We start from the raw sequence: 17930 nt of genomic DNA on the forward strand, positions 1-17930 counted from the left end.
TATGGATTCTTTCCATTCTGGAGGCTGTATGGCAACATGGAAAGAACAATGAATTTTATATAATATATAAAATTTCTTATAAATAATTAAGAAAAGCATTTTAAAAATATACCAAAATGTTTATAGGAGAGATGACTGAATTGTAGGATTTCAAGTGACTTTTTTTTTCTTTTCCTTAAATATAATTACTTTTGTTTTTTCTTCAGGTTTTCTAAAACTGACATATATTTTATAATCTGAAGATAATAGTGAAAAATGTTATTAGCTATAACTACATTTTAATAGTGGCCACACCTAATAGCTAGTTGTATAAATTAAATAAGTGACTTATCCTTTTTGAGCTTAATATTCCTTATGGGTAATTTGGAGCTATTATTTATTTACCTAATAGGGCTGCTCTGAGGATTGGATAGGATATTAACATATTGTGGGTGTTCTGTAAATATCAAGACCACATCAGAGGAGAGAGAGAGGCACATGGGAAAGCCAGAAGCACAATATTGGGGGTAAGCATGCCCAATGGTAATAATGTGTATTGTGTCAGGCCCTGATATTTGAGATGGAAACCCCTTTTCCCATTGTACTCATTTTACCTTGAGTACTTTCCTTAGGCAGGTGCTTTCCTAATTTCTGTAGCTACAGCAATGAACAGATATTGTCTTGGTCCTTGTGCAACCTACACTACAAATTTTCTATTATGAGCAAATCAAAGCATCTATCCTCCTTTCCCTTTAACCTGGTGCTTTCAGAGATCTGCTGACTACTTCTGAGGTATGAAATGCTAAAGAACTGGTATGTGGCAGTGTCTCACTAGAGAAGAAACATGAAGGTTGGTACTAATTTACAAGAAACTTAGGTGGCTGTTTCAAACAGGTAAGTACAAGGAACATTAAAATCCACAGCATTTTTACTTTCTTTTTTTTAAAAATTTAAATATATTATTTATTTATCCATGAGAGACAGAGAGAGAGGCAGAGACATAGGCAGAGGGAGAAGCAGGCTCCATGCAGGGTGCCCAATGTGGGACTCGATCCTGGGACTCCAGGATCATGCCCTGAGCCGAAGGCAGGCACTCAACCACTGAGCCACCCAGGCATCCCAGCATTTCACTTTCTAAGCAGATGAAAAAGATGAAGAAATTTTCAAACTATGCAGAATATTGAAAGAACATGTTCTTACTACTGAATCGTTCACTAAATGAAGTTTTACTTTGTCACCACCATGATTAGAAATATAGGGACTGTGGAATCTGGTGGGGAGGAGAGACTTACTTTATTTTCTATGTTGCAAAGCAAGGAGCAGGTCCTATTCATTTCATATACCATTTCTTTTCAGGAATACTGGGATAGCACAGAGTACAGAACATTCAGATATTGTTTGTTGAATAAATGAGGAATATTAAGAGCTTCTCTTTTTGATACTTCATTATATTTACTTACTGTCATATTCATTTATATTATTTTTGGTTTTCATGTCCATGCTCTGCAATACAGTTATTCCTTAGCATAAGTAAAAAGAGGCTTCTGGATTATGGAACTTTCCCTATAACAAATAGCTAGCACATGTGTGCAATTAAAATAGATCTATTGCATGATCACACTTCCTCTTTTCCATCATGCAACACTGTGTGCATGAGTTTCACTGAGTGAAACTGGTTCACAGCATTGGATCATGCATAGTGGAGCAAAGCTTTGGAAGAGGAATGGTATATCTAATTGGGAATCTAAATGGCAGTAACTGGCAGATTGATTGTTACCAGTAGAAGACACCTGCTCTGCTATTGACAAGTAACAATAACTTCACTCACAACTCACAATGCTCTTTAAGCCATGGGAAGTTGCAGAGCTCCACTTCATTCACCCACATCCTCTTCCTGAAAATTTAAGGCTAGTTAATGAACTGATGCGTTTTTGTTGAATATTTGCGTGCTCACTCTTCAGATAATTCATTGATAAGTTGCTTCTTTAGGTATGCTAATACAATTAATCAAGTTACTAACAAATCCTCTTACTGTTCTTTTTTGGGTAAAATTCTCCCTCTAAAGATGCTTTTGGTGTATATTAAATCTAATGCTTTAGATGTCAATTTCAAAAAAAAAAAAAAAAAAAAAATAGATGTCAATTTCAGATGTTCTCCCTGTCAATATTCACCATGGCAGCTAAGAAGGTACTCAGAAATGCCTCAAAATAAAGACATTGTCTGGCTTTTGAAGTGAATCCATGCTAATCTTTTTTATGTCTCTCCTCCTAATTGTGAAAATGTATTTATCTGATATTATTTTTTTCCAGTTTTCCATGCAACTTAAACTTACAAACTCAGTTCTGCTATGACTGTCCTTCTTTGCTTTGATAGCAAATACTTAGTGACAATTCTCTTCCATAAATACAATATTCACCCTTGATACTAACAAACATTAGTGTGAGGCAGGGAATCATTCTGATAAGGAATGGCACTTCCTTTTTCTTCAGCTTGGCCTCTCTCTCTCTTCCCCACCCTCTTTTTTTCCTTCTTTTTCTGTGGAAGAGCATTTTGGTTTGCCTTTTCACCTTTGGGAATTTTGCCCCCTGCCCTCCCTCAGCATTTGGTTCACTCTTCCTTCAAAAGTACCTTTGAGCAGACAAAGGAGGTTTAGCCCTTCTCTTTCTCGGGGAGAGGAAGTTGATTACCATGTAATGACAATGATGGCCTACCTATGGTGAGGCAGGCCATGCTAGATGCCAATCTACAGGTGGAAGGTGGTGTCCCAAATACACAGAACGCAGGACATTGTACTCATTTAGCTGGCATTTGGCAAGTCTAGGGCTCACACTGGCACAGCCAGGGCACTTAAGTGAAACAGTGTTTCCCTTAACAAGACATAGAAATGCCCAGAAACATAGACTTAGACTTTCCTACTATACATATGACCCTCTCTTCTTACCAAAAGACAAACAAAAAAGCAACTCAAAACAAACCAAACAAAGAAAAAATAAATAAATAAATTAAAATATCTCTTCTCTATTTTGCCTTAGGGCTGAACTTTCAAAAATGTACCAATCAAAATAGATTGTGAGCAAGCTTGATTAAAATATGTGTGCATGTGTGTTAAACTTGCTCAAGTTAAATTGTAGTCAGAGATAAACAGATAAATAGGTAGATAGATAAATAAATAAATATATAGCAATAAGCTTGTAGTGCTTCCTATCTACCAATATTACCTTGCTTCAAAGAATATTATCTATGACTTAAATATTTCACAAAATAGTTATTTTTTTCTTCTCCAATATGTAAAAGGGGGAAATATCATTTAGATTGTGTTCCAGCGACTTCCACTTGACAGACCAGGACAACAAGGATCCACTATAAAATAAAGTTCGTAATAGCTCAACATGGAGAGGAAAAAAGCCTGACTCTACCCAAATTGAGGTGCAGGGCGAGCCTCCCCTTCTGGAGCTCCAGGGTGATGTGGTCTCCACGTTGACCTTCTCCATGAAACAGAACCCCATCTCCTTGCATGCTCTTGAACTTCAGAGAGATCACATCTTTAAGAGTGCTCATCAGCTTCTGATTGAACCTATACAGAAGGGAGCTTCGGCCATCAAAGTCAGCGACATCTGATTCTAGACGAAGAGAAAGAGAGAGAGATCAGTGCACATCCTCATAATTGCTCTTTCTGCTTCCCATCTTGGTTGTTGTCTAATTTATAGGAATGTTCTTGGTATCTGGAAGGTCCCATCTTAACATATGGAGTAGACCTAACCTAATTAGACTCAGGGGAATTATTACACAACTAAGCATCACATACTGAGTCAAAGTGAACTGATCATTAGCTTGGAAGTAAAACCCCTTATTAGTGATATGTCATATTTTGCTTGAGGGGATAGGATAAGAAAACCACAAGTACCTATGTCAGGCTTTATGGTGTCAAATGCCTGGTAGTAATATTCTTTCATGATTTATCTTAATTATTAGTTTGCTTCTGATAGCTGGAGCCACTTGATCCTCTCATTTCAGGTTCAAGGTTAGAGATACAAACATAGTCTATTATTCCACATCTAACTGAATAGTACTGTCTTCCTAGAAGTTGTGTTGAGAAAGATTCTGAGGTCTCTCTGAGTTCAGTGCAAAATAATGTGCAGTAAAGGAAGAATTGTAGTTTGTACAGGGAGGGCAAATGTATGGCATCCTTACCATCCCTCCCTTATCCTGTGTTGGTGATATATATCATTTTATTGTTTACGTACAAAAATGTTCAGTTATTATTGTTAAAGCAAAAAAGAGAAAGTCAAGTAATGATGATCTAAATCAACTCACTTAGTGGATATGTGTAAACATGTCTGGAAACGTTATGCCAAAATATTAACAGAGATTCTCACCTCACCAAATAATACAGACAAATGGCATATAAGTATATGAAAAAATCCTCCACATCAGATGTTATTAAGAAAATGCAAATTAAAACAATAATTATATACCACTGTATACCTAATAAAATGACCTAAATATGGAACACTGACAACAAGAAATGCTGACGAGGATGTGGAGTAATAGAAACTCTCATTCATTCATGGTAGGGATGCACAATGGTGCAGTAATTTTGGAAAACAATTTGGTGGTTTCTCACAAAACTAAACAAACTCTTATCACAGTATCCACCAACCTCACTGCTTGGTATTTACACAAAAGAGTTGAAACTTATGTTCACACAAAAACCTCTTTATAGCAGCGTTATAGCAGCTTTATTTATAATTGCCAAATCTTGGAAGCAACCAAGATGTTCTTTAGTAGGTGGATGTATAAATAAACTGGTACACTGAGACAGTGGAATATTATTCAGCACTAAAAAGAAATGAGCTAGCAAGCCATGAAAAGACATGAATGAAACTTAAATATATATTACCAAGTGAAAGAAACCAATCTGAAGAGGCTCTTGTATGATTCTAACTATACAATGGTCTAGAAAGAGCAAAATTATAGGGACAGTAAAAAGATCAGTTGCCTGATCTGTGCCTGGGGTTGGTGGAGGGAAGGATGAACTGATGGGCATGGAGGATTTCTAGGGCATTGGAAAGATTTTGCATGATACTATAATGATGGAGGTACCATGTTATTATACATTTGTCCAAATCCATATAATATAAAGCACTAACAGTGAATCATAATGTGAATTATGAACTTTATGTGATTATGATATGTCAATGTAGGTTCATCAGTTTCAGTAAATTTACTGCTCTGGTGGAGGATGCTGATAATAGAGAACGCTCTGCATATGTGGAAGGAGAGGGTATGTGAGAAATCTGCATACCTAATTTTTATGTGAATCTAAAACTGCTCTAAAAAAAGTAAGCCTTTATAAACCATTTAATAGACACTCTATTTGGGAGGTGTTCTATGTTATTTTCACATTATTTCTCCCATTTTTTAATTATGAAAACTTTTACAAAGAGCTTTTATTACTTTTACAATAGAAAAAATTAAGGCTATTTATTATAACTTGAAAAAGATTCATTATATACCATTTTATGCGGGTGGGACAGTGGTGAATGGGTGTATGGAGGTGGTGGGATTAGTCTTATTTGAAATCAAGTACTCAGAAAAACTCAATTTTTCAGTATTTCCAAGCAGTTAAAATGCTCAGCTTGAGCATACACAATGATAAATTAAGTATATTATTTTGGCCAAGTTCAAGCTGCCCAAATTGGAACATTATTTGTAACACCCAAATTCTGAAATGAAAGTAAAAATGAAATCACACTTTCACTGTAATTAGTTTTAAAATGCAATTTCACAATTTATTCCTATGGAACAAAGTGATTCTAAACAAAAGGTTGCTGATAACTCCCTAGACCCTAAAAAGAAATAGTCCAGATACAGAGAAGTTTTCACCAATTCCAACATCCCTTAGACCCTTCCTACACCACCTACTGCCTGCTACCACCACTACACCTGCTGCCTGAATTCAATCCTACCCCACCAAATTGAAGCTACAGACAACAATCTGTGATCAATCGTGGAATAAGAGAGGTCATAGCTTTAAACTACAGTAGTAATAGCTTGTTAACTGATGCACTTTGGACAACTCTACCTCTCTGAGACTTGATGTCCTCATCTATAAAATGGAGTAATTAGCATCCTTCAGAGAAGACTGTGATAAGAGTTGAATCTGCTAACACATATAAAGTGATAATACATACAAAGGGATGCCATCATGTCTGGCACATTGTTTGTGTTAAAACAATAATAGATAGTAGGGTTTTCATAGTGATTGAGATAAATGGAGGGGCTAGAGTTCCTAACCAGTCTAATCTGGTGGCTGACACTTCACCTTCTCACCCAAAATGGTGTGATTCCACTTTTTGATTCAATGGATTACTGCACATGGGATGCCAAGTGTACCCCAACTTTCCTTTTTTTGCCATATTTTAGTTCTCACATTCTAGTTGAAATTCTTTTTGTGTGCAGGGTGTGTAAATTATGAGTCCACGTTCCCTTCCAATTGTTCCCCTCTGTTACTGCACCAGACTCTGGGTGCTTAGGAGCTTTGGTGTTGAGTAGAAATGACATATACTATTTATGGAGAGGCAAGCTAATATGACTTGTAGCTAATATAGAGGGTGCACCCACTGCTATGGGAACAGAAAGCTGAAACACTATATTGTCTATGATTGTGGGACAAATGCTTTCATGAGTAAACATGGGATGTGTTATTGCTTCAAAGACACACCTCATGCCCTGTGTCTCAGCCTGAAGTGCCCAGGTTCTTCCTCTCTCCACTTCAGGACCCTATTTTCTTCTCTCTTGATCCATCACGGAATTTATGTTCTACATTCCATTCCCTCAAATGTCTGGCTAATCTAGTGACTTACTTAGTGATGCAAGTGTTGATGACCTAGGTTACCTCTAAGAAAACACATCTCTGTATTGCCATGAAACCTAAAACTAATGGAAGCAATCAGCAGACAGGAACAAGAGAACATTGTTGAATTCTAACTGTCATGGGCGTCAATTATGGTTTTGCTTATTTGAAAGTTATCTTGACCTCTTTGGGCTTCAGCCTTTCTATCCGTGCAATAAAGCTAAGAGAAGCTCACCCTACAAAGCCGTGTCGATAATTACATAAACCATACCTGGAAATAAAGAATCACTCAGTTTTTTTATCCCCTCCTTCATCCATCATTAATCCAAAGGCATTACTACAGTAGTAAAGATTTGCACATTACAGTGTGGAGATGATACAAAGAACATGGTTTGATTCGGTATCTGTCATATCACACTGAGCAGATATTCACTCAAGCCTACATCATCACCTGCCATATTCTTAAAATAGTCTCATAACTGCTCTCCCTGATTCAACATTTGCTACCTCCTTCTGACCATTCTCTCATCCTCATAAAACATAAGTAACATTCATTACACATCACCTTTGCTAAAGCCTGTCAGTGAATTCCCTTTCCACTAAGAATTAAATTATCTCTCTGAGACCTCCCATGATCTGGCTTTCCTGCTTTCCCACCTTGTCTTTTACTTCTTTCCCGAACCCTGACTAGATGTCTTATACGATGTACTTTCAATGTGTGTGCATGTGCAATGTGGGGATTAGTCCGGATAATATACGCAGAGCACCTATCATGAGCCCTGTAATGGTACAGGGTTTTTTTTGTTTGTTTGTTTCTGTTTTTGTTTTTTACATGTGAACTTACTTAATTTCAATTAACCTATGAGAAATAAACTATTATTATTCCAATTTTACGAATAAAAAAAAAACAAAACAAAAAAACTATGTTTTAAAAAGGTAAAATACGAAGTTAGCAAGTGGCAGAACCTGGATTCCGATCTGTTCCAACTGACTTAACCTATTCTGAGTAGGCTGAGCATTTTCACAAGTGCCACCCCTCTCTCACACCAGGCTCTGATGTTCATCTGTCAGGCAAGTGGTTGACCTTCCCTAACAGGTTCCTCCTGTAGCTAATCCCCCCCAAACACCCTGCTACTTCCTTCGGAATTCACCTCCCAATTGGAATTTAGTACTTGGTTATTTCCCAATGTGCTTCTAGTCCAGCTCTCCAGCATGAGAGTGCATCCCATGAGGGCAGGGGCCAGATATGTACTAACTACCTCATTAATTCAGAGCCCAGCACTGGTCCCAGAACATGATGCTGTTCAGAGACATCTGTGATATGATTTAGTGATCCAGTAAGGAACCTGTGACAAATATAAAAATACTGTCGATTGTCCCCTAACTTCCTGTCACATCGCCTGCCCCTACCTTTTAAGAGTCTAGCTGCTGAGTCACACACAGAACATCCATTTCCGTGGAGACACATGTTCAGGGATGACCCTTACTAGTGCAGAGGTGAGAAGCCCCCTTTAGAAAGCACAAAATTGGCCTAGCAGATTGGAAGCTTTCTTCCTAAGAACACCAACAACTAATTAGAGAATCACGTCACCAATCTAAGGGAAAGCAAACACCCTGAACCTTTACAATATGGAGCCACACACAAAATGCATCAACCATTTTTCAGAAGGAGAAACGGGGAGTTAAGAAAAAAAAAAAAAAAAACTTTATAGAAGAATTAAAACCTTCCCCAGTCAAATATTTAATACTTCCTCCTGGCATGGAGCTAGGTGAAGTACTCAGCATTCTCAACTTCACTTAGATAAGTAGATTTCAAACAAAAATAAAAAAGGCCCATATTTTTAAGTTGTGGTTGTTGAGAGAAACAATTCTATTTTATGCTATTTTTTCCTCTTTAGATCTTTTTGTAACTGCTTTGTTCTGATTCTCTCACTCAGCACTTTTAGCACTTAGTTTGTGGCTTGAGGTCTGGGTATGGATGTGAACACCTTCCTTCATGTCTTACAAGCAACTTGAAAGAAGATCCTCTTTCAAAATACCAAGAAAAAACAAGACAAGAAAGGAAAGGAAAGAAGATAAAGGAAAGAAAAGATGAAAAAAGAAAAGAAAAAAAAAGAAATGGAAGGAAAAGAAGTAAAATGAAGTGTGTCGGAAGGTGTGTATTGAGTAGAGATAGGCCCCTACTGGCACTGAAAGTGTGTAATCACCTCAGAATGTAGTTTTAAGGGCACCAAGAAAGTAACTGACAAAACTAAATATATCTTTCTTGTTCTTTATTGCTGCCTCTCTTTGCCACCCATAGCGATTTCTTATTCTGAATGAAGTAATCCATTCTCTAGGGGAAAAAAGGAACAAATTAGCACACATTGCCTGATTTAATGCTCTCAACAGCCCTGCAAGGTCCATATTTTTTCCCATTTGTAACATGGGGAAGCCAAAGCCTAGAAAGATTATGTACCTTGCCCAAAGGCATACACATGGGAATGAGTTGTGTGACACAGAAACCACCAATGTTTCCTCTTAAAAGTGGGGGGTTGGTGTGAAGGCTGCATCAAATTTACATCTCATACCCAATGAGAATGCACATGACTTTGCACAATGAGCATCAAGCATGCACTGGGGAGGATGTATGTACGGGGAATGGGTATATAAGAAAGGAGATGCCAACTTAAAAGGAAGATAATGTTAAGTAGGAAATTTGGTTTTCCTTAAAAAGCTGGTATGAATTTCCCCATGGTCCCTGCTTTTCTGCACTACGTGTTACACTCAGAATCCATGTATAGTCAGAGCAATGCTCTTCCTAAGAGGACCAGGGAAACCACACAAATATCTGAGAGACTTTTTTAGGGTAGACATGCATTGCCCTCCCCACTCTCACTATCTCCACTAAGCTCAAACCCTCTATCCTAGTCTATTTCTGTGGTCTTATTTCAGTAAGGCATTCTTGTATTGAAAACTTCATTGAACCCCCTCAACATGGCAGCGTCTATGTTCAGCACAGGTAGACAGCGATAAACTCCAGAGAAGTCCTTACTCTCCAGGGCTAAGCTAGAGACAGCAAACACATAATCACACATCCCTGGGTGGGAAGGTGAGCACTGTGTCCTGGGGGGTTCCCAAAGGAGGGGTGCCTAACCCTCTTTAGAAGGAGATAATGCTTCTCCTAGGTCATGAGGGATAAATGAAAATCAGGCAGGTGAGGTGTGGAGACAGGGGACTGCCAGCAGAGAGAAGGAGCTGCCTGTTTGAGGCATGGAGAGGACATGGGGTCAGATCTAGGATCTGCAAGGATTCAGATTTGTTGGTGCACTGACTCTAGAAGTGTGCTCTCTGCATTAGCAACTTTAGTATCACCAGAAATTTGTTACGACTTTCACATTTTCAGACCTCACCACAGTCCTATGGAATCAGAAACTCTGAGCATAAGGCACAGAAATACAAGTTGTATTGAGCTCTCTAGGTGATTCTAAGACTAGCCTAGGTCTGAGAACTCTGTGCGAAAGCATAGAATGGTGAGGCAGTAGGGAATCCAGAGCCTGGGGATGGAGTCAGGGCTTTTTTTTTTTTTTTTTTTTTTAAGATTTTATTTATTTATCCATGAGAGACACAGAGAGAGAGAGAGAGAGAGAGAGGCAGAGGGAGAAGCAGGCTCCATGCAGGGAGCCCAATGTGGGACTGGATCCCGGGGCTCCAGGATCACTCCCTGAGGCTAAGGCAGGTGTTCAACTGCTGAGCCACTCAGTCGTCCCGGAGTCAAGGCTTCTATGAGGGAGCATCCTGCTAAAAATAAAATGGGTTTCAATGTGACCCTGAGGTCGATGGAGAAATAATTGTCCAAGTATTTTCACTAGGGAAAGTGCATGTCTAGTTCTGGTTTTTAGAAAGTTCTTCTGTATTGTTCAGTCAGCCTGTATTCCAGTCCTGGATACCCATCCTGCCCCTCCCCAGTGGAGTTACCCAATTTCTTCTTTCAGAGTTTCTTATTTTATCAACAATGCTGGCTAGAACACAGATGTTAGATATTTACTTCGCAGAGTCGGGAAGAGGACAATTTCTTCCTCTTTCTCAAAATCAATTTTTAGTATCTCATTATTGTGAATTCAATTCAACTCAATTTGTGGTTCGTTAAGGTGGTTATACGTCGACAGATTTCTCTAGAATATGAAGAAGAGCCCGTTGGGGAACCCAAAAGTCTTCAGGGTAAGTACAGGTCCTACAGCTCACACAGCTCTCCTTTTAGGTCAAGATAAAACCAGCACACATTCCCCTCCATCCCTGCGGTACTGAGCAACACCAGTGCTGGCCAACTTCCCACTGGTCCCATAATTGCTGACCCTGCTGTCATAGCTTGTTTTCTGAGAAAGACAGAGTTCTGGAGGCATACTCTGGCATATTTGATGGATGTTGGTAGCTTGTCAACAAACCAGCTAAAACAAGGGCTCCACTGAATAAAAGATTCCAAGCTTGAATCCCCAAGTGAGCTGAAAAGGATTCTGGCATAGGCCTGTGACACACTGTTTTCTCACAGACATGAAAGCCCAAGCTCAAAGTTGACAGGAGAAACCATCGATATACCCTGAGACAATTAGTCCCACTCAGACTCTTTGGTTGTTCACAGTAAACATGATTTTCAATACAGTTACAATTTGAAGCTTAGCTGATGATACATTATATAAGAAAAATGATTATTATTCAGACTATGCACTTGTGCTGAGGACTCCAGGGCTTTGGCTTGCAATCCACAAACCACAAAGGTTTCCACAGTCAGCTCAAATTTACACAGATCCTCCACCAATCCTGACTTTTCCAGGCCTTATCAGAAGCTCATGATAACCTCAGATGAACTATGAAAGCAATGTTAGTTTCTAAAGTTAGCACTGACAACCCCCAAGAATCGCTTTCCTTGCGGAACTTCTGACATTTCTATGTACTATATAGCAGGGAATATACAGAATAGATCTTAAGAAGACAACATGAAAAACAGTCATAGTACAAAAAAAAAAAAAAAAAAAGAGGCAAAACTTTGAATTCCAATCCTAACTTTAGCAGATAGAATTTTTAGCTCTGACAGTCAGATGCGCCTTCTTAAAATGCCTAGGCTTTTTTGGATATCTTAGACATATAGATATCTCTGAGCACACTTAAAATTTGTTGTTCAACTGGACTGTTTGCTAACTCCAAAGATAATGCCCAAATAATGCAATAATTTTAAAGAACTTTTTAAATAGTAGAGACTCAGTAATAATGATAATAATATAATAATAATAATAATAATAATAATAAATAGTAGAGGTGCTTTTTTTGATTTGCCTATTCTTAAATTCATTGGCAGATATTGGGCATATTTTGTACTCTTCTTGGTTACTATATTGAGCTATGAGATGCAGATGATTGAGATATGGGTTGTTCCATCCAGGGACTCCAACATAGTAACATTGAAAACCCAGCAAATGAATTGCTTTGGTAGAGAAGGAGGTGATAAAGGAAAGCATAATTATGGTCTCTACATCTTGTTGCCCAAGTAGGGACTTGTGGGACTAAAGGGAACATTAGATAACTCAACTGGGACAACAGCATGGACCAGGACTGGGTAGAACTAGCTGGGACATGGGGTTTTCCCAAGTAAAAAGTACAGGGCGGGCCATGAGAAGTAGACAGTCACAGCCAGTGAGGCTCCACAGGTTAATAGGAGGTTTTAAGGAGTTCTGTTTCACAAATCTTATTCATAAGTTCCCAGAAGGAATGGTCAAGGCAAAGGCTGATCCTGAACAGCCAGCCCTTGTTGTGCAAATGGCATAACACAATTATGTCCCTTTACCTTATAGATCATCAATAATCTTCAGCCACAATATACAAATGTTTCTTGTGAAACGCTGTTTGTGCATTGAGGTAATGTTTAAATAGGAGTGTCAAAACTGGAGAAATAGAGCTGTTATTTCCCACCCTAAAACCAGTTGGTATTTTTTTTTTTCTAAAGTAAGATTTACTATGGTTTCATTTTGAATACCCCTTGCTAATGATTCTACCTGGCTGCAAACTGTGAAAGTGAGCAAGAGAACGTCACTGCAGGAAACAAGCCACTCCAGTGATCATTTGGACAGAGAATAAATGTTTGGATTTTTAAAAATACTATTTATTTATTCATGAGAGACACAGAGAGAGAGGCAGAGACGGAGGCAGAGGAAGAAGCAGGCTCCTTTCAGGGAGCCCCAATGTGAGACTTGATCCCAGGACCCCAGGCAGAAGGCAGACGCTCAAGCGCTGAGCCACTCAGGTGTCCCTGGACAGAGTAAATGTAAAATAAACTGTAGGGGACAAGACCTTGACATTTGTGAGGAAATCCACTGCTGCACAAAGCAGTTGATCTAACTACTAGTTCATTTTGCCTCTTAAGGTTCCTTTAAAATCACAACCATTAGCATACCGGTCCTAAGAATCAGAGCCATACGCTCTGAGCACACAGCAAGCAGCAGAACTTGAATTAATCAGGAAAAATTGTTAGCTGTGGATTTCTCCTACATTGCTAACCTTATAAAACACTTTGCATCCTCAACCTTCAAGTTTAGAAGCATTTCTTATATCCCTTTTGTAGCTACTAAAAATTCTCAGTCCTGTCTTATTTATTTCTATATTCCAAAACCTAGCAGAGAGGGACTACTAAGTAATGTTCACTATCTGTTGAAGGACTTTTAAGATCCTCAATCAATAAGAAAAGTTATTCCAGGCTTATCAGAAAACTTGACTTAAGGTAGAAGAATATCATAGAGCTTTTGAGGTTATGTGATCTTACTGTACATATATATGCATACTAGTTTTTACTCTATGAATGAAAAGCAAAAAAAGAGAAAAGAAGTTGACTAACTCAAATTTTAAGACCTTTCTGGGCCTCAATTTCCTCCGCTATAGAATGAAGGAATTGCAAGAAGCAATCATGGAGGTATTTCGAGTCATACAATGCTATGATTTCCAAACTGGGACTCAAAGATCCCAAAGACTGGAGTCTCCAAGCCCACAGACCTCACTGCTGTCATCCTGCCCCCTCCAGGGTTTGCATAGCTATAAACCTAGCCTTTTGAGGTCCCCCCTGTGATCTGGGCCTTAACATGCCAAAGATGAAATTCACAACTTTGTGGCCTCTAACATGTATAACAAATGCCTCCAGATGATGAGAACAACAGAGCGAGCAGCTGAAGCTGGAATTACAAAGAGATTTATTTGGGGAAAGAGAATATGACTTCAGCTCTGAGGCTGATGAATTTTGGATGACACCACTTGGCCGTAATTAACCAAATAGGGGCAAAGTCTTTTTTGTGTATGAAAAGGAGGCAACTTGAGATATAAAATGATGGTTGTAATTTTTAATAAGATTAGGAAGCCTGACAGATCATTAAACCTTACCAGAATTTATAATGCTTTTTAAAATTAATTAGCTTCCCATATGGAAAGGAATTCAAGTAGAAGCCCCCAGACAGAAGTCCACATAGCCTAAAAGTCACCAGATGGCCTGCTGAGGGTATATAAAAAAAGTTTACTTCCTTCTTTTGAGGTACAGGTGGAATGTGGTCCTGAAAAAGAGGGTAAAGGAAAAATAGGGAGAAGTGTGGTGACCAGCTTAAATACAGATGAAGATAATGAAGATCATAGCTAACACTTTTTGAATGCTTATCATATGCCAAGCACTCTTTCAAGCAATTTGCATATATGAAATGAGCATTATTTTTACCTCTGTCTTCACTAAAAAGGAAACTGTGTCTACAGAAGACTCAAGATTGTCCAGGATTATACAACCAGCAGGTGATAAAGCTAGGTTTGCATCGCTGGTGGCAAGTATGCCCTTGTGTCTAATATTATTGTATACTATCTTTAATAGTATCCACATTTCATTTTAAACCCTTAAGTTTAGCAATCACAGACATGAAAATGACAATGTAGAAGAATGAAGTGACTCTCATAGTTAGAGAAGGAATTTGAAAGTAGAGTTTTAAATTCTGGCTCCATATAACAATCACCTAGGAACAGCAAGAAATTACTTATACTGGGACCTCTATTCCCCAGATGATTCTTAAGTAGCGTTAGGTCTGAGATGAAGGTAAGGGATAAAGAAGTAAGGAGCTCCTGGACTGGACAGTAGCTAAACTCTGTCCCTGGACATCTTAGTTACATATGCTTGGGAACTGAGGGTTGCTCATTTTGGGCCTTGTGAGTAAAGCAATAATACGGGTATTAGGAGACTGAATATGATGCTTTCTTTCTAATAAGATTTTCCCATGTCGTATGGCTAAGTCTTGCAGATACACAGGGTAAAGCCCAAGGTTATAGAAATAATACAAAACCAGGTTCAAAACCTGTCTTCAAATGCCAACTGGTTGTGCCATTTTGGGGAAGTTGCTCATTCAACAAATTCATTTGCTATTAATTGAAATGGGCCTCATTCTGTGCTATGAACAGGGTATTTAAGTAGATATGGTCTTTGATCTTATGGGGATTGAAAACTGGTAGGTGAGACAGGTAATTCACAATGAAATACACATGTAAATAGCTAGTAGATAACTATATCGATCTATCTGTTTCTATCTATTTCTTTTTCTGTCTCTGTGTGTATGTATGTTATTCATCCTATATGCTGAATGTTTATATCTCCCCAAAATTCATATGTTGAAATCTGATCCCCAATATGATGTTATTTGGAGATGGGCTTTTGGAGAGGTGGTTATATCAGCGGGATTAGTGCTCTTAAAAAAGAGAAGCACAGAGTTCTCTTATCCCTTCTGCCAGGTAAGAACACTGTGAGAAGGCCAATTATGAACCAGGAAGTGGGCCCTTGCCAGACACCAAATTCACTCTGCCTTAATCTTGGACTTTCCAACCTCCAAAACTGTGAGAAATAACTGTCCACTGTTTATAAGCTACTCAGTCTATCATATTCCAGCTTGAACAGACTAAGACAGAGATCCCTGCTTTGAAAGAAAAGAACAGCATGTTTTAAGATTTAAAAAAAAAAAAAAAAAAGCAAGAATAAGTTTATTTAAATTGGGAATCAATTGGTACCTTTCTGAGAAAATGATAATAAAGCTAAGATGATTTAAAAGGTGAGCTCAAGAAGGCAGAGGAGGTGGGGAGCCCTGCAGATGGAGTAATCAACCCATGGGGCTTGAGCCCAGATAGGGAGGGGATATGATGGGGCAGTGAAGTCAGGGAAGCAGGCAAAGGTCTGATCGTCCAAGGCCTCTTCTTCACACACATGACTTTGGTTTTGTTAAATGCAGGCAGAAGCCAGTAAAAAGTTTTCAGCAGGAAGTGGGTCAACTCTGCATTTTATGACAATCCTGCTGACTATAGCAGAGATAATGGACTAAAAGAAAGAAAGAAAGAAAAAAGGGATTGAAAGGGGGTTAACTGAGTTAAAAATCCAGGTGATCAGAGATATAACTGAACCAGGCTAGAGGAAAAGAAATGGATATATTTTTTTTTTAATTTTTTTTAATGTATTTATGATAGTCACAGAGAGAGAGAGAGAGAGAGAGAGAGAGGCAGAGACACAGGCAGAGGGAGAAGCAGGCTCCATGCACCGGGAGCCCGACGTGGGATTCGATCCCGGGTCTCCAGGATCGCGCCCTGGGCCAAAGGCAGGCGCCAAACCGCTGCACCACCCAGGGATCCCCAGAAATGGATATATTTGAGATGAATTTTGGAAGTAATACTGATAGAACGTGCTGATGGATCTACCACAGGAAAGAAGTGAGAGGAGAGACTTAAAGAAAGTTCCCCATGGCTGGTGGTGGCAACTGGTGTTATCTCCGGATATAGGGAAGTCCACAAGAAGAAGAAACTGAGCATGGTTGGAGGGTACAAGTTGATTTTAAGAGTTCCCTTTGGGATATGTTAAATTTGAGCTATTTATGACATAACCAAATTGAGATATCAATCAGGCAAATGAATATATATTTTTAGAGCTCAGAAGAAATATTTGGCTTAGGATGCAAATTACTTATCTAAAAGACACTTCAGCTTTATAAATTTCAGTCTCTCTTTGTATAGTACATAGGAATAGCAATTTCTATTTGAAAGACTATTGAGGTTTGGAGTGTGTTCCACCATAATGAGCATATTAAATGAAAGTGGGGGAAGGGGGATATTGATGATGATGGTGACATTTCTAATGGAAATTGTAACTTTTTAAGATTTTATTTTTATTCATGAGAGACACACAGAGAGAGGAGAAGCAGAGACTTAGGCAGAGGGAGAAGCAGGCTCCCTGTGGGGAGCCCGATGTGGGACTCGATCCCAGGACCCTGGGATCACAACCCGAGCCAAAGGCAGATGCTCAAACACTGAGCCATTCAGGCGCCCTCCAGAAATTGTAATTTAACAATGGAAAAGTTGCCACCAATAGGGAACATACTGGCTCTGTCTTCCAGAAAGAATCACCATTAATTCAGAATGGTGCTCTTCATTCTCCCACCTCTTCCTCTTTTGTAGTCTCTACAGGAGATGAATTATTTTGCGCAATTCTCTATTGACATCTCTACTTCAAGTGTTCATCTTAACATCAGCAACTCAGTGATGTAGCAGAATCCATGTCTTTTACTTACTTGGTTTACTCACACATGTTTGGCCAAAAACCAATCAACCTGAAAACTGATCAGAGAGAGGAAACACCCATGCAAAATTCAAAAACCACATACCTCATTTTATAATTGAGGTGACACAGGAGGAAAAATGGTAACGGAAGAGGTATTCTAGAGTTCTTATGAGAATGCAATGTAGCAAGTTTGGTTGCCAAACATTCATACATGCAAAATGTGTCACAGCCATAATGAACTCAACATATAGCAGAAAGTGGATATAATGTGTTTGAAATAACTATCTGGAAGGACGTTAAAAATTATTTTCTTGGTTCGCCATGGAATTATTTACTCCATGGAATTATTTATCAGTAGCAATCAAAATAGGAGAAAATCTTGTTTTTAGTCTTTGTAGAATGCCATGGGAGACCATGTTTGATCCTTTTCTTGAGCACAGAGAGAGAACCTGAAGGTGGCAGAGAACTGAGATCCCAGCGCCTATGACAGCAGAAGTAGAAACAAGAACAGGA

At 38.7% G+C, this 17930-nt stretch overlaps 1 protein-coding gene across 1 annotated transcript in view; it reads right to left on the reverse strand.

Moving 5' to 3' along the window:
• Nucleotides 1–17930, reverse strand: part of CNTNAP5 (contactin associated protein family member 5) — a 796877-nt gene that overhangs the window by 430686 nt on the left and 348261 nt on the right. The window contains exon 5 of the mRNA XM_072788823.1: nt 3396–3599. Coding sequence (XP_072644924.1) covers nt 3396–3599 — 204 coding nt within the window. The remainder of the gene's footprint in view (nt 1–3395; nt 3600–17930) is intronic.

This window comes from Canis lupus, chromosome 20 (genome assembly GCF_048164855.1).
Source record: "Canis lupus baileyi chromosome 20, mCanLup2.hap1, whole genome shotgun sequence".
Taxonomy (NCBI): domain Eukaryota; kingdom Metazoa; phylum Chordata; class Mammalia; order Carnivora; family Canidae; genus Canis; species Canis lupus.